Source organism: Aotus nancymaae, unplaced genomic scaffold (genome assembly GCF_030222135.1).
Source record: "Aotus nancymaae isolate 86718 unplaced genomic scaffold, 86718_ANA_hifiasm-v0.15.2.pri h1tg000016l, whole genome shotgun sequence".
NCBI classification, from domain to species: Eukaryota; Metazoa; Chordata; class Mammalia; order Primates; family Aotidae; genus Aotus; species Aotus nancymaae.
Window position 1 is genome coordinate 68859466 of NW_026988428.1, and position 21157 is coordinate 68880622.

General features: G+C 45.1%; 1 protein-coding gene across 8 annotated transcripts in view; it reads left to right on the top strand.

Moving 5' to 3' along the window:
* CRACR2A (calcium release activated channel regulator 2A) overlaps positions 1-21157 on the top strand; it is a 141402-nt gene that overhangs the window by 56313 nt on the left and 63932 nt on the right. For all 8 annotated transcript variants that reach the window (XM_021671346.2, XM_064377530.1, XM_021671348.2 and 5 more), the window contains 2 exons: positions 14587-14698; positions 15811-15994. In XM_021671346.2, coding sequence (XP_021527021.2) covers positions 14587-14698; positions 15811-15994 — 296 coding nt within the window. The remainder of the gene's footprint in view (positions 1-14586; positions 14699-15810; positions 15995-21157) is intronic.

A 21157-nucleotide genomic window follows, 5' to 3' on the forward strand; every position in this document is an offset into this window, starting at 1 on the left:
TTGCATGAATTGAGAGAAAAGACCTGGGGAACAGCACCAGCTCAGCCCACAAGTGAGCCCAGCCCACCCTTCTTTGCAGTGATGACTCCTCCAGTAAGTTTCTGTCACCAAAACCCATTCCCCAAAGGCTCACTCCACGTGGAAGGCTAGACTCAGTGTGTTTTGAGGAAACCTTTGACAAACCCCTGTCTGTGAACTTCATAATTGGCATTCACAGGTCTGCAGTAGCAGTGGCTGGTGGTAATGGTTTTAAAATCAGGCTTAACTTTTGATTATTCCCTCTAGAAAGGGAAAAAAAAGGGAATTCACATTTATAGAGGGTCAACTCTGGGCCACATGTACTCTCTTGCTGTATATAACCTAATTAACTCTCATTGAGCCCTACTCTTTAATGAAGGGAGGAGGAGGCATGGGGAATTTAAACTAGGCATAAATTTTTAAAGAAGTCACTCATATTTGACTTGAAATATAGTCAGAAACATTAAGTCCCAGAGATACTGACTCAGCCTTCCTGCCCAGTCCTACTCCTGATCCAGGCAGGAGGACGTGGGAACCAACAAGCCACCAAGTAGATAACTTGGTATCCAAGGCATTCATTTCTGCCGTCTACTTAATTTTCTGAAGGTTTTTCTGAACCTGTGGACAGTGAAGCATTTGAAATGTTTAGCTCTTTATGCTAGCAAGGGCTGTCAAGAGAGAGAACAGGCCGGGAGCGGTGGCTCATACCTGTAATCCCAGCACTTTGGGAGGCCGAGGCGGGTGGATCACGAGGTCAGGAGATCGAGACCATCCTGGTCAACATGGTGAAACCCCGTCTCTACTAAAAATACAAAAAATTAGCTGGGCATGGTGATGCGTGCCTGTAATCCCAGCTACTCAGGAGGCTGAGGCAGGAGAATTGCCTGAACCCAGGAGGCGGAGGTTGCAGTGAGCCGAGATCGCGCCATTGCACTCCAGCCTGGGTAACAAGAGCGAAACTCCGTCTCAAAAAAAAAAAAAAAAAAAAAAAAAGAGAGAGAACAGAGCCTGTCATGTCATTTAACCACCATCTCTCATTGCTTCCACTGGCCACCTCTGAAGGAAGATGGGCTCAGGGAGATGCATGAAGAAGAATAAAAATGGCTCCTTATGGTCAACTCTGGCCCTCTGCAGTAAGTGTCCATGCCCCTTGGCTCTCCTGGAGCAGGTCCTCCAGGCATCTGTATTGTTGGCTTGTCACTTCTACCTGGGGCTGTGGTGTGCATATGGTCACCCCCTTTGGTTGGTGTCCAGCTTCCTGGGCCTGGCCACCACCACCTTCTTTACCTTAGGATCCCAGCAGAGCCTTATGGGTTCTGGAAGGGGAAGAGCTCACATTTTTCTTTCTTTCTTTTTTTTTTTTTTTGAGATAGAGTCTTGCTCTGTCACCCAGGCTGGAGTGCAGTGATGCAATCTTGGCTCACTGCAATCTCTGCCTCCCGGGTTCAAGTGATTCTGTTGCCTCAGCCTCCCGAGTAGCTGGGACTACAGGCACATGCCACCATGCCTAACTAATTTTTTGTATTTAGTAGAGATGGGGTTTCACCATGTTGGCCAGGTTGGTCTCAGTCTTCTGACCTCGTGATTCGCCTGCTTTGGCCTCCCGAAGTGCTGGGATTATAGGCATGAGCCACCGTGCCCGGCTTCACATTTTTCATATACACACAAATTCAGAAACCAGGAAAGGTCCTTGACAGAAGAGAGTGGTCTTCAAGGAAGGAGATGCCAAGTGGAAGGAAGAACACAGGAGGCTGAGGACCTAGTGGAGAAGTCAAGGGGGAAGAAATCATGGACAGCTTGCATTTTTTTTGAAAATGGAATGGGGTGCTGGCCAACATGGCCAATAGACGCAGCCAGATGGAACAGCTGCCACTGAAGGACCAAGATGACTGTTGCACTCCTAACAGGTCTTCAGAGGGAAGGCACTGAGAATGGATGGAAGGAAGACACAGAATCTAGGCTGAAAGGGGACGAAGCTTGGAATCCTGCATGGAGCTACCATGCATGGGACTCATTCCCAGCCCGCAACAACTCCAGGGGAATGGCTGAGTTGAACTGGCAAGGAGCAACCCACTCTCTCCATGAGCCCCTGGAACCCCAGCAGGAGGAGACCCCTCAATCACCATGGACACTCGAAGTGGCAGGGAAAAGTGCTTAGAGAAGTAGAGGCACCATGTTAGTTGATGCAGAGCCCAGAGGGTTTGATGTGGGAACATCTGTAGGAGAGCATGGCCAGATGCAGAGAACCCCAATAAGATACTTCACAAGAAGATCATCCTCAAGACACATAATAACCAGATTCTCCAAGATTGAAATGAAAGAAAACTGTTAAAGGCAGCTATAGAGAAAGGTCAGGTCACCTACAAAGGGAATCCCATCAGACTAGCAGCAGACTTCTCAGTAGAAACTCTACAAGCCAGAAGATATTGGGGGCCAATATTCATCATACATAAAGAAAAGAAATTTCAACCCAGAATTTCATATCCAGCCAAACTAAACTTCATAAATGAAACAGAAATAAGATCCTCTTCAGAAAAGCAAATGCTAAGAGAATTTGTTACCACTGACCTGCTTTACAAGAAACCCATTTCCCTAGGCTCAACTTGCTCCCATAGGAGACTTTAGTCCTAGGTGAACTGTCAGACCTGAAATCTGCAGGGCAGTCTTGTCCATAAGACAGGGCTGGTCTGACCTGAGCACCCCTTGGTCTGCCGGCCTCTCCCAGGGACCCAGCCCGGATATGCTTGTTTGTGGAGCAGCGGTAGGTGCTCTAGGGGCTTGCATCATGGCTCCTGTGCTGGTGGACTTTTGGCTGACTGGCAGAGAGCTCCAGTAGGATGGCCCCTAAGGCCTTGCACCAGCCAGCCTGCTCTCTCCCCACACTGCAGCTTCCCCCGGGCCCACAGCAACACCCCACATCGCTTTACCAGTGCATGTGTGTGCAGGTGGGTTTTGCCTTCCTTGTCCTGCCAGCACTCACATGTACATGCACCCTGCTCTGCCACTATTGCAGCAGGAGTGCACTCTGTGTTTCTTCTCTGCCAGACCACCATTGCAGTTGGAGCCTTTGGGGGCACAGAACCAGCCAGCCACACCCTTGCCCCACTCTGATGCCAATACTGCCATAGAATTGAAACTAGGTACAGAGAACAGCAAACCCTTCCCCTTCCCTAAGCTATCACCCCTGCCTATGGTGGTGGAGAGCGTGCACAGAGACCTGCACTAGCCAGTGCCCACCCTCATGTAACACCACCACCGGCACAACTGTGCACACAGGCACTCACGGTTTGTGCTGCCTTCATCGCTGTCATGAACACTCACACAGAGGCAGGCACTCTGGCACCTACTAACACCCTGCGGCAGCCAGTGAGTGTGCACCCTACCGTGCTGCCGCTGCTGCTGCAGCTGGCACATATGAAGAAGGACAGATCCGACTGCCACCGCTCTACAAAAAGCTTTGCCTTCCTGACACCACCCATTGGAAAGCAGTGATCAATGGCCCAGAAGCACCCTCACCCCCAACCCCACCCCCGCAGCACAGTATATTCCTAACCTTGAGGAGCCAGAGAAGAAAAAAGGCTGATACAAGTCCCCCAGAGTTAGAGCACACAGTCCAGGAGTTGGGAGCTGAGCATTGGCCCCCTAAAGTCTTCCAGAAATGAAGCCAGTCAGCTGAACCCACCTTATACCACAATCAAACCTTCCAGGTCATTGAATAGAATAAAAGAAAAAGAAATCCAAAGGTCGGCTACTTCAAAGACTGAAGAAATATCAGCCCACAAAGATGAGAAAGAATCAGTGCAAGAACTCTGACAACTCAAAAAGCCAGAGTGTCTGCAACTGCACTACCTCCCCAGAGAGGGTTCTGAACTCCAGAGAGGGTTCTGAACTGGGCTGAGATGGCTGACCTGACAAAAAGATATGAATAGGAATGAAGATCACTGAGATGCAGGCATACATTGAAACCCAATTCAAGGAAGCTAAGAATTGCAATAAAATGATATCGCAGCTGACAGACAAAATAGCCAGTATAGAAAGGAATGTAACTGATGGGATAGATCTGAAAAATGATGCTACATGAACTTCATAATGCAATCACAAGTATTAATAGCAGAATAGACCAAACAGAGGGAAGAATCTCAGAGCTTGAAGACTGGCTTTTTGAAATAAGACAGACAAGAATAGAGAAAAAAGAATGAAAAGGAATGAACAAAACCTCTGAGAAATATGGGATTATATAAAGAGACCAAATCTATGGCTTATTGGTGCCCCTGAAAGAGACAGGGAGAGTGTAAGCACTTTGGAAAACATATTTCAGTATATCATCCATGAGAACTTTCCCAACCTAGCTAGAGAGGCCAACATTCAAATTTAGGAAATGCAGAGAACCCTAGTCAGATACTTCACAAGAAGATCATCCTCAAGACACATAGTAATCAGATTGTCCAAGATTGAAATGAAAGAAAAAAATATTAAAGGCAGCTATAGAGAAAGGTCAGGTCACCTTCAAACAGCAGCCCATCAGACTAACAGCAGACTTCTCAGTAGAAACTCTACATGCCAGAAGAGATTGGGGGCCAATGTTCAACATACATAAAGAAAAGAAAGTTCAACACAGAATTTCATATCCAGCTAAACTAAGCTTCATAAATGAAGAAGAAATAAGATCCTTTTTCAGACAAGCAAGTGCTGAGGGAGTTTGTTACCACTGATCTGCTTTACCAGAGCTCCTAATGGAAGCACTAAATATGAAGAGGAAAGATTGTTACCAGCCACTACAAAAACACACTTAAGTATGCAGACCAGTGACACTGTACAGCAACCACACAAACAAGTCTGCATAACCAGCTAACATCATGACAGGATCAAATCCACACATGTTAATAATAACCTTAATATAAACAGGCTAAATGCCCCAATTAAAAGGCAGAGAGTGACAAGCTGGATAAAGAACCAAGACCCATTGGTGTGCTATCTTCAAGAAACCCATCTCACTGGCAATGACACCAACAGGCTGAAAATAAAGGGATGGAGAAAAATCTACCAAGCAAATGGAAAACATAAAAAAAAGCAGGGGTTGCAATCCTAATTTCAGACCAACAGACTTTAAACCAAGAAAGACAAAGAAGGGCATTACATAAAGTCCAGAAGAAACTGATAAATTCCTGGATACATACACCCTCCCAAGACTGAGCCAGGAAGAAATTGAATCCCTGAACAGACAAATTACAAGCTCTGAAACTGAACCCATAACAAATAATCTACCAACCAAAAAAAAAAAAAGCCAATGACCAGACAGATTCACAGCTGAATTCTACCAGATATACAAAGAAGAGCTGGTACAATTCCTACTGAAACTATTCCAAAAAATTGAGGAGGAGGATTCCTTTCTAACTCACTCTATGAGGCCAGCATCATCCTGGTATCAAAACCTGGCAGAGACACAACAAAAAAAGAAAACTTCAGGCCAATATCCTTGATGAACATTAATGCAAAATTCCTCCGCAAAATACGGGCAAACCAAATCCAGCAGCACACCAAAAAGCTTACCCACCATGATTAAGTAAGCTTTTCCCCTGGGATGCAAGGTTGGTTCAACATACACAAGTCAAGAAATGTAATTCCTCACATAAACAGAACTAAAGACAAAAAACATGATTATCTATAGAGATGCAGAAAAGACTTTTGATAAGATTCAACAGCTCTCCATGTTAAAAACGCTCAACAAACTATGTATTGAAGGAACATATCTCAAAATAATAAGAGCCATCTGTGGCAAAACAACAGCCAACATCCAACATCATACTGAATGGTCAAAAACTGGAAGCATTCCCCCCTTGAAAACTGGCACAAGACACAGATGCCCTTTTTCATCACTCCTATTTAACATACTATAGGAAGTCCTGGTCAGAGCAATCAGGCAAAAGAAAGAAATAAAAGATATCCAGTTAGGAAGAGAGGAGGTCAAGCTATCCCTGTTTGCAGAAGACATGATCCTATATCTTAAAAACCCCACAGTCTCAGCCCAAAAGCTCCATAAGCTGATAAATAACTTTAGCAAAGTCTTAGGACTTTGTACAAAATCACTAGCACTCCTACACACCAACAGCAGCCAAGCTGAGAGCCAAATCAGGAACACATTCCCATTCACAATTGCCACAAAGAGAATAAAATGCCTAGGAATATAGCTAACCAGGAAGTTGAAAGATCTCTATAAGGAGAACTGAAAAACACTGCTCAGAAAAATCGGAGATGACACAAACAAATGGAAAAACATTCTATGCTCATGGATCAGAAAAATCAATGTCATTAAAATGGCCATACTGCCCAAAGCAATTTATAGATTCAATGCCATTCCTGTCAAACTACCAAGGACATTCTTCACAGAACTAGAAAAAACTATTTTAAAATCCATATGGAACCAAAAAAAGAGCTCAAATAGCCAAGACAATCCTAAGCAGAAAGAACAAAGCTGGAGTCATAACATTACCTGACTTCAAATTATACGACAGGGCTATAGTAACCAAAACAGCATGTTACTGATACAAAAACAGACACATAGACCAATGGAACAGAATAGAGAGCCCCGAAATAAGGCTGCACACCTACAACCATCTGGTCTGTGACAAAGCTAACAAAAACAAGCAATGGAGAAAGGACTCCACATTCAATAAATAATGCTGGGATAACTGGCTAGCCATATGCAGAAGATGGAAACTGGACCCCTTCCTTACACTATATACAAAAATTAACTCAAAATTGATTACAGACTTAAATCAGATTTAAGATTACAGACTTAAAACCTGAAATTATTTTTAAAAAACCCAAAACCTGGAAGACAACCTAGGCAATACAATTCTGGACGTAGGAATGGGCAAGGATTTCATGATGAAAATGCCAGAAGCAATGTCAACAAAAGCAAAAATTGACAAATGGAATCTAATTAAGCTAAAGAGCTTCTGCACAGCAAAAGAAAGCAACAACAGAGTAAACACACAACCTACAGAATGGGAGAAAATTTTTGCAAACTCTGCACTGACAAAGGTCTAATATTCATCATCTATAAGGAACTTAAATTTATAAGAAATAAGCAATCCCATTAAAAAGTGGGCAAAAGACATGAACAGACACTTTTCAAAAGAAGACATGCATGCATCTATCAAGCATATGAAAAAAGATTCATCACTGATCATTAGAGAAATGCAAATCAAAACCACAGTGAGATACCATCTCACACCAGTCAGAATGGCTATTATTAAAAGTCAAAAAATAACAGGTGCTGGTAAGGTGGCAGAACTAAAGGAACACTTATAAACTGTTGATGGGAGTGAAAATGAGTTCAAACATTGTAGAAAGCAGTGTGGCAATTCCTCAAAAACCTAGAAACAGAACTACCATGTACCCAGCAATCCCATTACTGAGTATATACCCAAAGGAATGTAAATCATTCTGACACAAAGACACGTGCATGTGTATGTTCATTGTAGCACTGTTCATAATAGCAAAGACATGGAATCAAACTAAATGCCTATCAATGGTAGACTGGATAAGGAAAATGTGATACATATACATCATGGAATATTGTGTAGCCATAGAAAAGAACAAGATCATATCTTTTGTGGGCACATGGGTGGAGCTGGAGGCCATTATCCTGGGCAAACTAATTCAGGAACAGAAAATTAAATACATGTTCTCACTAATAAATGGGAGCTAAATGATGAGAACATATGGACACATGGCAGAAAGGGACAACACACACTGGGGCCAGTTGGACAGTGGAGGGTGACAGGAGGGAGAGGATCTGGAAAAATAACTAATGGGTATTAGTCTTAACATGTGGGTGATGAAATAACATGTACCATACACCTCCATGACACAAGTTTACCTATATAACGAACCTGCACATATGCCCCTGAACTTAAAAGTTGAAAAGAAGGAAGGAAGGAAGGAAGGAAGGAAGGAAGAAAGGAAGAAAGGAAGAAAGGGAGGAAGGAGGGAAGGAAGGAGGGAGGGAAGGAAGGAAGGAAGGGAGGAAGGAAGGAAGGAGGGAAGGAAGGAAGAAAGGAAGGGAAAATGGAATGAGAGGAGTAAGCCCCTCCTCTAGGGCTGTTTTTCTTCTTATTACAAAAAACTATCTGTGGATGGTGAAATTGGCTTCACAATTGTCAAGGGGGCGGGGAGACTGCCACGTGATCTGAGCCTACCAGTAAGTAGCCAGCCCATCCAGATAAAGCAGGGACCACAGGGAGAAAGGGCAGGATGCTTGAGCTGTTTTTAATAGGGGTCCCTGAGAAACCTGGAGAAACCCAGGAGGAGCCGAATGTGTATTCAGACTAGGAGCACAGCGGTCTTCTGCTCGAGGCTTCCCGTACACATGTTCTGCTCCAGGGACAGCAGATGATGGACATTGACCTGCGTTAACAGTGTTTAGGCAGTCCTCTGCCTCCCTGGTGACTCCTCAGGTGTCACACCGTCCTCCATGAGGAACCTCTCGTGGGGACCTCTTCAGACAGAATTGGGGTAGATGATGCTTTGCCGGGTTAGGTCTGGTGCAGTACCCTGGAAACTTCATGCGGGGCTGAGTCAGTCCTGCCTCAGAGGAAAGAAGGACAGAGAGGATAAGGCTGCAGAGAGTGTGAAGAGACTCCATAGCTGGGAGAAGGAGATGGGGAGAGGATGGGCAGGAAATCTCTCTGAGAAAAGCTGGAGCCTCAAAAACTCTGTTTCCCTGATTTTTTGGAGGAGTAAAAGGATTGTCTACCAACACCAAGCACCTGCCTCCCCAACAGTGCCCAGAATTCTCGTCTACGCTAAACTTAAGAGTCACTGAGGAGTTGGCAAACTAACCCAATCTGAGCCGCTACCTGTTTTTGTAAGTAAAGTTTTATTGGAGCACAGATGTGCTCATTCTTTTATGTGTTTTCCATGGCTACTTTCACACTGCAGTGGCAGAGTGAAGTAGTTGTGACAAAGACCGAATGACCCACAAAGCCTAAAATATGCACTCTCTGGCTGTTTTCAGAAAAAGCTAGCTAACTCCTGATTTAGGTTAATTAGAAAACTTCAGAAGATTTTTGTAGTAAATTAACTTGGGTTTTAATCCTCAATCTGCAACTTACTAGTTACATGAATTTGTGTGAGTCTCTTAACCCCTCTAGGCTATAGTTTCTCAGCTGTGAATTATTTGTAACTACTTCCCAGTATTAAAAGAGAATTGAATGAGCTTAAGCATGTAGCACACTTAGCCCTGAGACTGGGACCTGGAAATCCCTGGAAATGCACTGTGTATGAACCACGTCTCAGCCTAGTCCCTGATGTCCTCTGCACTGTGACTGTGTTTAATCGTGGTAAAATACAGTTTACCATTGTAACCATTTTCTAAGCGTGCAGCTCAGTGACATTAAGTACATTCACTTTCTTCTACGACCTCCATTACCGTTTATCTCCAGAACTCTTTTTACCTTGCAAAACAGAAACTCTGGACCCATAAAACAATGTCCTCATTTCACCTACTCCCAGACCCTGGCAACCACCATTCTATTTTCTGTGTCTCTGAATTTGACTACTCAAGGTATCCTACGTAGGTGGAGTTATCTAATATTTGTCCTTTTGGGACTGGCTTATTTTGCTTAGTATAATGTCTTCAAGCTTCATCCGTATTGTAGCATGTGTCAGAATATTTTTAAAGGCTGAATAATATTCTGTTGTACGTATATACCACATTTTGTTTCTCCATTCCTGTGTCAGTCCGTACCTGAGTAGCTTCCACCTGTTGGCTATTTGTGAATAATGGTGACATGGCTTTCCATTCTTTTGGGTATATGCCCAGAAGTGGAATTGCTGGATCATAGGATAATCCTATTTTGTAAAGTTTTTGAGGAGACACCATACCATTTTATACAATGGCTGCACCATCACATTGTAATTTTAAGATGCAAGTTGTCTGTCCTGTCTTAGAGAAAAGAAATGGACATTTCTGCTGGCAAGGGTACCTTTCACTCATATTCAGCTGCTGGATGTGAGCTGGATATGAGTGGAAGGTTCTTCTTTGTGTAGTCTACATGAATGGCGGCACTTTTGCCTCCTAGAGGACATAAGGCAACGTGTCATTTTCACGACTATGCCAATTGTCATGCTTGGGGTTAGGTTCCAGCCTGTGCTGAGGTCTGGAGGGAGTGGGTGGATGAGCAGAAAGAAGACTCAAGGCGCCGTAGTCAGGTGAATATGGTTTTATCCAGCAGCAGCTTTCATCAACAGCTTTCTCACCCTGTCCGCCCTGTCTTGGCTACTTAGTCCAGCGGCCCCCACACAGCTGTGTGGCCAGCTTTTCCTTGCCTTCAGGGTCAGCAGCTTAACTCTCTCTCTCTTTGGGCATGTGTTCTGGCTCCCCAGTGTCTGTCTACAGAGAAGACAGCTCTGACTTTCTCTGGGCACAAGCACACCTGCACAGTGTCAACTGGGCAATTATACCTTTTACAGACAATAGTGGCGTAGAGCCAAGTGATGGCCTTCTCATGTTATGGCTGTGTGGCCGTGTTAACAAGTGGAGTTACATGCCTGTGCTCTAAACTCACTGAGTCATGCGGGATGTAAACATTCTACCTTGGTCTATCCTTGACCAAAGCACAGCCACATTCCTTACAGGGTATGGAGGCATTTTTGACTGAAACGACTGGTGAGGGAAGTGCTGCTGGCATGTAGCAGGCAAAGCCCAGGGATGCTGCTGCATATCCTATAATACACAGGATGGTCCCTCCCCTGCCTTCTCCTCCACTGCCCCCTTAACAAAAAATTGTCCTTTCCAAATTGTCAGTAGTGTAGAGGTTGAGAAACTCTGGCCTATACCAAGTAATCAGCCCAAGCCAAGCACATCAAGGCACAAAGCAGATAAAGGTTGATCCCCCCTCCTGCCTCCCACTCTTGTCCTAAAGCGATTTGGTATAGCTGAGCTGTACCACAGAGAAAAGGGTGCTTAGTGCTGGAACGGGAGTCTGAAAAGAATGCTGCAGATGCCCCAGAAGGAGGGACAGTGTAATTCTGGACATAAACATGGATATCCTCTGATTTTCTCCTTAATAAAAATGTCATGGAAGCATGTTTGAAGCTATGCAACCATATGCTTTAAGCTACATGAGGTATGTTTCTGGGCTGGTGACCAGGAAGGTAACGGAGTCTGGCTGGAATGCAACAAAAGACATCATTTTCCCGTGACTCTGGAGCATGAACTCTCAGTACTGCTGCTGTAGATGCTTCATGTTCCAGGTCCTGGACGGTTGCCAGTCACTGTAAGTCTTGCTGAGAATCAGTTGGGCTGGTCAGGATCTGGAGGTGTGAGGTCTAGACCAGCACTCTGTACATAGGAGCTCAGGGTCTCCTGCCATTCTTCTTAGTCAAGCACTTATTTATGCCTTCCTTCAACACTTACCTAAATAGTCCATATTCGTCAGCATTGGGCTAGATCCTGGGGACACAACAATGCCTAACGAATGAGGTCCCTGTTCCGGGAGCACTGAGGGAGCAGACATTCATCAACTAATCACATGTATCCGTATATAAAATGCTTATGGAGATAAGACTTATGAAGAAGAGAAATGTAGTTTGGGGAGCTTGTATAACCTGACCTAACCTGGGGAGTTGCAAGGGCCTTACGGAGGAAGTGATGCGGGAGCTGAGAGTGAAGAAAGAGTGAGGCTGGTGTTTAAAGGAGCCACGAAGTTCTCGAGAGCTCCTGGGCCACGGGCAGTATGAATCCATATATAAGATTCGTATATATATAGGAGATCTTCCTCGTGCCTCGCTTTTTCCCTGATCCATCCTTCCAGGTGTGAGAAAATGCTGTGAGTGCAGCAGGATCTCTGGAAGGCTGGGTCTTGGTGGTGCTGGCAAGAGAGACTTTGTGTTACGATTTTGGTGGTGCTGGTAGGGGTAGGTGTGGGAGGTAATGAAGGTGAGGGAATTACAGAATGAATGCACTGAAGAACTATTAGACAGTTGCTCAAGCCCTGATCAGAAAATCAGTTCTTTTCCCAGCTGTGGTTTCCACTGTGACTTTAGGCAAATCTCAGAGCCTCACAGGCCTATTGCACAGTGGAATAAATAATCTCGCTCCCCTCCACCCTGCTTATCTCACTTAGTTAAAAATGTAAACAGTACCAGGGGACCATACCAGAAGAAGGTGGTTTTCCATGACTCTGCAGGCCCTGAGCAGAGCGATAAATAAGAGAGAATTATGGTTATTAAGACTAAAAGATTTTTCAAAGAGGGCCAGGAAAACAAGGTTAAAGAATCAGGTATAGTACCGTTGCAGAGAAGGCTGAAGCAGCGCTCAGCACTAACTTGCCGAGACATGAACGGTAAGAATTACTTGGAACCTATAGTATTGCTTTCCGCATTTTCGCTGAGAACAGAAGGAGGAAACTGGCTTCAGATGTAGACAAGAAGGGCTGGTATTAGACAACGGGAGGATTTGGGGTTGGAAGTGCTGCTAGATTCAGGAATGATGTCTAAGGTGAGCTGTGAAGTAGCCTCTTCTGGTTCATGCCAACGAGAAAAAGATGTATCAGGTGTTTGGGTGAAAGGCATGTGGAGGAGGGTCCTGTTGATCTCTGATCTCCGGAATTTTCTTGCAGCTCATTTGTAGCTCCAGCCCAGTGTGAGAGACAACATTTTGAATCAGATCCGGCAATCCTAGGCTGAGGGTGGGGAAGGAGGAAAGATTATCCCAAGGAAGGACTGGAATGTGAGCGTGACAGGAGCTTGTGCTTTTACCATACCTCAGGTGTGGTGCTTTTGATTTCCAGTGAAGCTAATAGAATCCCTGCTTGCGAAATTGACTCTCTCCTCACCCCGTATTCTTCTACTGTAGCTTTCGAGACAGCTGGTTTATGGATTGTTGATACATCAGAGATTTTGCTGAATGCTAAGCAGATGTACTTCTAGAATCTTTGCATACTCTCTCACTCTCCTCCCATTTTTGAAAAGCCCATTCATATTTAATTCAATTCTTCCAAATGGCTTCCACGTCAGCCTGTCTTCCTACTTTGTAATGCATCATAGTTTCCCTTAATGCATGTACCTGCCAAATTAAGCTTTGTGGCTTATCAGCTAAAACTGCCATAGGATCAAGCCAAGTGTTCTTGCCAGTTATGTTATGGGCTTTGCCACCTGCCAGCTCTTTTATATTGCTGGGTTGGTATATACCTTTCTTCCTACAAAGCCCTGTATTCATTGTCTTCAGCTGTCAGTCACTTCCACACCAGCAATTTTGCATAGTTACCCCTTAGGTAACTGAGAGGAAGGGAGATGGTTGACTGAGATATAATGAACTCTCTGGGGAGTTCTCATGTGGACACCTAGATTATTTGGGCATAAGGAGACACTTGCTTCAACTATGCAAATTAGCCTTGGCCTGGGGCCATTGCACATCAGGCAGAAGGCCAGAAGAGAGCAGCAACAGCTCAGCTGCTTTGCTCCTGGACCCATCAATTGGTCTCTGCCCTTCCGTCCTTGTGAGGTCTGAGTCTGTTCTAGACTCAAGTCCAGTGATGACCTCCTCACACCGTCCTGTCCAGTCCCCTTTAACACACAAATACTCTTGGGGGCTTGATACCTTAAGCCAATGGCAGTTGACATCTTATTAGGAATTCCTTATCAGTCAGCAGGGAGCAGGAGTGGAACCTGGACTTGGGGCCTGGGTGTGGGTCATTCAGAGGTTTGCAGGGGAATTATCCCACATCCCCTCAGAGCTCAAGGACCAAAATGTGTATCCACAGACACTTACAAATGCAGTGCTGAGGCACTGGGACACCAGGGGCCTCCAGCAGGAGAGGACTCTAGGAGTAAATGATCCACACCTGCATCATGGAACAGGGGAGGAAAGGGGACTTGGGGAGAACAGGGAAGACAGGGTTTGAAGCCTGGCTCTGCCATGCACTCCTTGAGGGGCCTCAGTGGGCCGTGAATCTCTCTCGGTCTCTCTCTGTCTCTCTTTCTCTCTGCCTCCCTACTCTTTTTATTGAATGCATTCTCTGTGCAGGCACTGTTATACGCTTTACATTCATGATCGCGTTTAACTTTACAACACCATGCCTATGGCTATTACCCTAAAAGCATTTGGTCCTGTACCATTTGAGTCCTTTACAGATGTTGAGAGTGCTGGCTTTGGAATCAGAACTGGATATGACTCCTGGCTATGTCATTACTAGCCATGTGACTTTGGAGCAGGTAATGTCACCACAAACTTCATCTATAAAACAGAGATAATAGTGCCTAGCTCAAAGTGTTGTCATGGGAATTAAATGCAGATAGACAGATAAATGCATATTTAATATTTATTTATAAATCACCTAGCAAATTGCTTAGTACATTAGTAGGCACCCAATCAATGGTAGTTGTGCTAACATGCAAAGGAGGAGAGGGATGGTGAAGCAGTCTGGATGCAGAATCTTGCTACTGGTTTTTGTAGGACTGCGCCAAACTCTAGACACATTTTGGAAGAAGGCTTTGCAGTTCCAGGTCACCCCCACTGTGAAGGTCAGTGTTAACCAGTACACTCTGGGTTGTTTTCAGAAGCTGCATAAGGAGCTACCGCTCAGTCTGGAGGAGCTGGAGGATGTGTTTGATGCCCTGGATGCTGATGGCAATGGCTATCTGACTCCAGAGGAGTTCACTACTGGATTTAGTAAGTTCTGATGGGTGCTGGGGACCTCAGGGTTATGGGTCTACCTAATGCTGTATAAGGTGTATTCCCGCCTCTTCTAGATCTGGCGGGGGCACGTATTAAAGCTTTACTGCCCTCCTTGAGGGACCTGGAGTGCATAGTCTCCAGGCTCTGGATTGCTTGGGCCTCCTCACATGCCTGTCTCAACTGCTTACATTGCTGCTTGCTCAGCGCCCCCTGCACTGTCACAACCAAGTTCCCTCCCACTGGGACTGGCAAAGGAGATGGACGGAAGCTCCGTAGAAGGCATGGCATAAAAGGGGGATTTGTCCGGAGATTTGCAGCCTCTCCTTTTCTGCCTTGATAGAAAAGTGGCCAGAAAGTGGGACAACTGGATGGTTCATTCCTACCCAAGTCTGGCTGAATCTTCCGGGTTGAGGGATAACAGCTATCAGAGGAATTTCTAGAAGGTTTGAATGGACTAGCCATTCTCAGGGTAACCTGGAGGAAGGAAAATTGAGATCTATGAACAATATAAAGAAAGCAGGCACTCTATCCTATCAGATATATCAAAGGCAAATTTTACCGTACATCTGCCTCATGTGCAGGGCCATATAATTTTCTTAGAAGAATCTGATGCCTTTGCTGACCTTCAGGAGCTTCTGCTTCACTTAGGAGGATAAGACAGAGTGCTGTAATACCAGGCAGCATGAGTATGGAGAAAGTACACTGGAAACTGTTAGGGAGCTTGTAGATGTGAAGTCTAGTGATGCTAGCAGGGGCACGACTAGGAGGACAATATGTGCCTCTGCAGTCAGGGTGCTGGAATGCAGTGGAGGGAAAGGACTTGTTGCTTAAAGAAGAAATCAACAGAGATGCATTCTAAGCCAGATGTTAAGAGACTGAGAACCACAAAGGAGACACCACATCTGTCTTGCATTATGCCTTTCCCAGATTCTAGCATCACTGGTGGGGTGCTTGTGGAAGTGGAAAAGACACAGAATCTGGGACTGGAAGGGCTTTCCCTTTCCTTCTCTCAGATGAACCTCCAGTGATCCCTGGCAGCTGAGAAAGCCGAGCTCTTGCTGGGTGGTTATGGTCTGATTCAGATCCTTGTGCCCTGCGTCCCCTAGGTCACTTCTTCTTCAGCCAGAATAACCCAAGTCAGGAAGATGCAGGTGAGCAGGTGACCCAGCACCACGAAGAGCAGGTGTATCAGTCCAGAGGGGAGGAGGATCTAGGAGACATGGATGAAGACGAGGAAGCCCAGTTCCAGATGCTGATGGACAGACTTGGAGCCCAGAAGGTTTTGGAAGAGTAAGTGGTCACGGTGATTTATAGAATGGAGACCAGCCTTGTAGAAACCTCTTCCTGTGCCCATTCAACAATTAACATTTATTAACCATGTGGTGCTGGTCCCTGCCCATGGTGCTGCCACCTGGGGCCTGTCCTTTGTGATGACCTGGCCATGTGTTGGGCTCTGTCTCTGCTTTTTAAATTTTTTTTTTCTTTAGGAAATATTCCTATTCTCCTTCTCTCCCACCCCGTCTACCTTCCTCACACCCGGCAGTGCATCAACCTCAAGTCCTTGGCTCAGCCTCGCTCCCCATGGGGCGCTCACACATCGGGGGGCTTTACCATGCCTTCAGGGTTTTTCATGGAGTTCTCCCTAAGGCTTCCTATCACCGTCAGCTCCCCAGCATCTTCACCTCCAGCAGAGCCACTCCTGGGTCTCTAGAGCTATGTGCCTCCCAGCTGCCCCAGCTGTGGGCACCTTCCTGGCAAAAGCCCGTCACATGGAAGCATTTGCACACTGCGTCCACAGCAAACCAAGCTTGTGCAGGAGCCAAGGTGGAAAATTAACCAGTTCTTAGCAGGCCACTAGTTGGAACATTTTAGATGGCTGGACCTCAAACAAAACATAATTGCCCCCACCACCTTTTTTTTTTTTCCTGAAAAGTGCTTTGGAATAGACACATGGATCCAAGCCCTGACATTTAAGTAAATAAAATAAGTAAAATGTGATGTATAGCTAGTAGAAACCAGACAGAGGGCCTGAAAGCATGTAATACCTTCTGCCCCTTTACCCTTTGCCTTTGGCCTTTTTGTTTTGGGGTCTCTAGGTCTTGGGCTGCGTGTGTGTTTCCTGCAGGGCGGGAATGCCCTACTGATCACAGCTGATGTTCCTGAGCTTGGGAAGAGAAGGGGCTATGGTGGAAAATGATGAAGAGAGAAGAGACCTATGTACGATTTGCAGGCTGAAGCTCTGTGAATTATATATATATATAATCTGTTTGTGTATATATATATATTTTAATTGCATTTCAGGTTCTGGAGTACAGGTGCAGAACATGCAGGACTGTTGCCTAGGTACATATGTGGCAATGTGGTTTGCTGCCTCCATCCCTCCATCACCTATATCTGGCATTTCTTCCCATGTTATCCCTCCCCAACTCCCTACCCCCCAATGTCCCTCCCCTATCCCCCTCCGCAGACCTCAGTGTGTGGTGCTCCCCTCCCTGTATCCATGTGTTCTCATTGTTCAACACCCACCTATGAGTGAGAACATGCAGTGTTTGATTTTCTTAGCAAACAATTTGGTAGACTGTGGCAGAATTGGGAAAGGCTGGCAAAGTGTGTTCCAGGCAAGAAAGGGACAGGCAAAGGCGTAGGAAAGATCTTCGTGGGGGCGCTTCACAGGAAGTGCAACTCAAAACCAGCAGCAGCAGCAGCAGCTTTGCTGCGGGCCTAGAAGGGGCTGGAGCAGGTGTGGATCACAGAAGGTGCAGCTGGGCAAGTGGAAAGGGCACAGGCGGGTGGGAAGCTCATTAGTCATACACCTGACTCAGCTTCTCAGCTTCTCCAAGGACAGGAGGCCAGAGCACAGAGACTGTTCTTGGTGACCGTGGGACACCTCCTCCTGGAGAAGGGGAAAGGAGAAGGCAGAGCAGGTGAGCTGAGGCACTGTAATGGAAAGAAGGGGCCTCTCTGCCCAGCCCTCACTGCCCGGCAGCTGCCTTCCTGGCAGGGTTCTCAATTAGAGTCCACCAGATGTGACTCTGAGGACCTATAGCAAAGACCAGTGCAGAACTGAGCCAAAATGAGATGTCCCAAAGAAGAGGAGGCTTTGGGGCGGTCTCGAGAGTGTAAAAACTGATACACAGGAGATGATGATCAGCTACTTCCATTCTCACTGAAGTGGGCTTAGGTTGCAGCATGAGGGAAACATTCATGACTCTGGGACCCCAGATAGGGAAATAGAAAAGGCTGTGAAGATTTGAGGAGTCTTTAAAGATTTTGCTCACTAAAATGATTTGTGTGTTGTTCTTGAAGCAGTGAAATGGATTGATAAACCTCCCAGAATCCTTTCTAGCCTCTTCTCTAATATCCTCCTGGGAGGGGTGACCTTCGTGTGTTGTAGAAGTTGGAGACTGGACGTCTGCACTGTGGCTTTTCTCGGTGGTCTGACTGAGTGATTTGGCAGCTTAGTGAACTTTGGCTTGTTTTTCATCAAAAGTTTGAAGACTTGTTCCTTCTCCAGAAAATCTGGGGCAAGATGTTGTTGCCATGACTAAGTACTTCAAAGAGTGTTGGAAGAGGAGCAGGTGGGTCTGCAAGTCTCACTGGGGACTTTAGCTCAGTTGGCTCCAACAGGAACCTGGCAGGTGTGGGCAGACAGACCTAGGCTGGCAAGGTGAACCTTGATTTTATGATGCATTTACTTCGTGATGGCGTGTCTCAGTCCATTTGGGTTGCTGCAATAGACTGCCTTGGATGGGGAACTTTATAAATAACCACAATTTATTTCTGGCAGTTCTGGAAGCTAGGAAGTTCAAGATCAAGGTGCCAGCAGATTTGCTGTCTGATGAGGTCACATTTCCTCATTCATAGACAGTTGTCTTCTCATTGTGTCCTCATGTGGCAGGAAGGGTGAATGAGCTCCCTCTGGCTTCTTTTATATGGATACTAGTACCATTCATGAGGGCTTTGCCTTCATCATCTAACCACCTCTCAAAGGCCTCACCTACTGATACCATCACGTCAGGAGTTGGGATTTAAACATATGAATTTGCAGGAGATAGAAACATTCAGACCACAACAGGGAACAACCTGCCACAGGGATGGGAGGTCACCGTGGTGTCTCTCTGAGATCCTCTTTTCTCTGAACCCTGTGTCATATCTACATTTTACCTATAGGATGAAGTGAGACCATCACAACATGCTGTGTGTGTGTTGTGAGGATGGGAGGAATGGAACTCATTTTGGGAAACAGAGTCTCCTTACCTCCTCTTCCCTCATTTCCCAGATTCTCCCATGACATCCAGTACAGTGCAAGGTTTACAATAGGTCATAATAAATACTTGTTGAGTGAATTAGGAAATGGATGGATGGATGGATGGATGGATGGATGGATGGATGGATGGATAGATAGATGGTAGATAATTTGGTGGAAGAGATGGAGCAAGGAAAGGAGGGAGAGAGGAATGGCGTGTTAAAGAGATGACCAGATAACCGATAAGAGGTTGGCGCCTTTCTCAGTGGCCTCTTCTCTGCTGGGTGCAGTGAGTAATGTCCATTTTCCAAGAGCATTGCTAGCATGGCATTATTGAATATCATTTCTGGATGAAGTTTCTAAATATAATGCTTATTACACAAGCACAAAGGATTTTACTCCTTATCTTGAGGGTTCCTGGCCAAAGGTACCCTCAGATTTTCTGGTTTGGGAATTTAATGGAAGACAAGTCACATTTATGTTTCTGTTTGTGTGGTTTTTGTCTTAAAGTGATTTATTAAGGAGGTACTCCCAGAATAAACTGGTAAGGGATTTGTGGAAGTGGGACAGGGAAAGGAAGTGACACAAATAGTGGTGCAAGTTCAGGAAAAGTCCTGGTTCTCCAGGGATATTGTTTATGTAGTCATAATAGTATACACATTTATTTCATGTCATATTTGGGAATTAGCGTACAGTTTTAAAACAATACTAATTACAGAACGCAGTGTCAATGGCACTACTCCTATTCATGAGGGCTCTGCCTTCAAGATCTGATCACCTCTTTCAAAGGCCTCAACCACTGATACCATCATGTTGGGGGTTAGGCTTTAAACACATGAATTTGTAGGAGATATAAACATTCAGACCACAGCAGGGAAACCTGCCACAGGAATGGGAGGTCACCACCCATTTCTCAGTGGGCCTCTTCTCTGCAGGACATAGAGAGTAATGTCCATGCCACAGGAGCATTGCTAGCATAGCACTATCAAATGTCACTTCTGAAGAAAGTTTCTAAAATATAATGCTTATTACACTAGCACAAATAATGTTATTCTTTATCCTGAGGATTCCTGGGGAGCCAACATGAATTTTGGTGACAGATTGTCAAGGCGCAGATGACTGAAATGGACCAGCAAATTTTGGAAAGAGCTCAAGAGAAGTATAGGCATACAGATAGCTTTATTCTCATAAAACGATGGTCATAAGTGATTTTCCTTAATTAAATGTGAAATGTGCATTACATAAAGTCTCAAAGTTTAACAAGAAAGTCAAAATGTAATTATGTTGAAAGGATGGAAGGAGGTGAAGGACTTATATTTTCAATAGCTATAAATTTGCAAGATTAAGACGCAGAGTGAATAAGTAACAAAAGACTTTGAGAAGACAGTGAACTGAGCTAGTTATTACATCTTGTTATCTAAATGTGAAAAAAGTATTGGAAAATATACATGTGTCTATTAATGTAAAAAATCAAAAACCTGATTGTTTGGGGGATAAGATTTATATTTATTCTCTACTTTGCTAGAATAAAGTTGAATAGGTTATTTGTAATAAAATAGCCTATGAAATTTCACTTGAACACTACTGTTTATTGTTATATAACTTTCAAACTTGATGCTGTAACACTCTATTGCCTGCTAGCTGTGAGAAATTATTAACTTTTATTGAATTAAAACCTATTCTCTTTCAGATTTATGTTTAACTTAGCTTGATCATTGGCTATAAACTTTTTAGTTTCTCCAGAAAGGGAGAACAGGGTGTCCCCTCCTCATTTCCTCCCTGGGTTTCAGCCTGAGTCCATGTGTTTCTGTCGCTGTGCTGTGTACACACGTGCCTCTGTGCCTTTGTCTATCGGCCTCTGGATCTCCCGAATCTCTCTCACCTTATCTTTCTGTGTGAGCACATCTTTCAGACTTGCTCTTTCCCTTCTTTTTGCCTGTCAGTCATCTCTAGTGCCACCAGGCCCCAGTGGGGTGCTGCATATTCTCTTCCCTTCCTGCAGTGACAATTGCTTTCTGCCATCCATCACATGGCAAGTCTGCCTCTCAACAGTGAGGACCACCCTTCCTGGGGGCAACAAGCTCTCACCTTTAGCTCCATAGCATGTGTCCTCATATGCACCAGGCTCCCATCCTCCTGTTTTCCTCCTCGCATTTGGAGATGCACCTGAGCATGTTTCTGAGTATGCTCAACCCCATGAGCCTGTC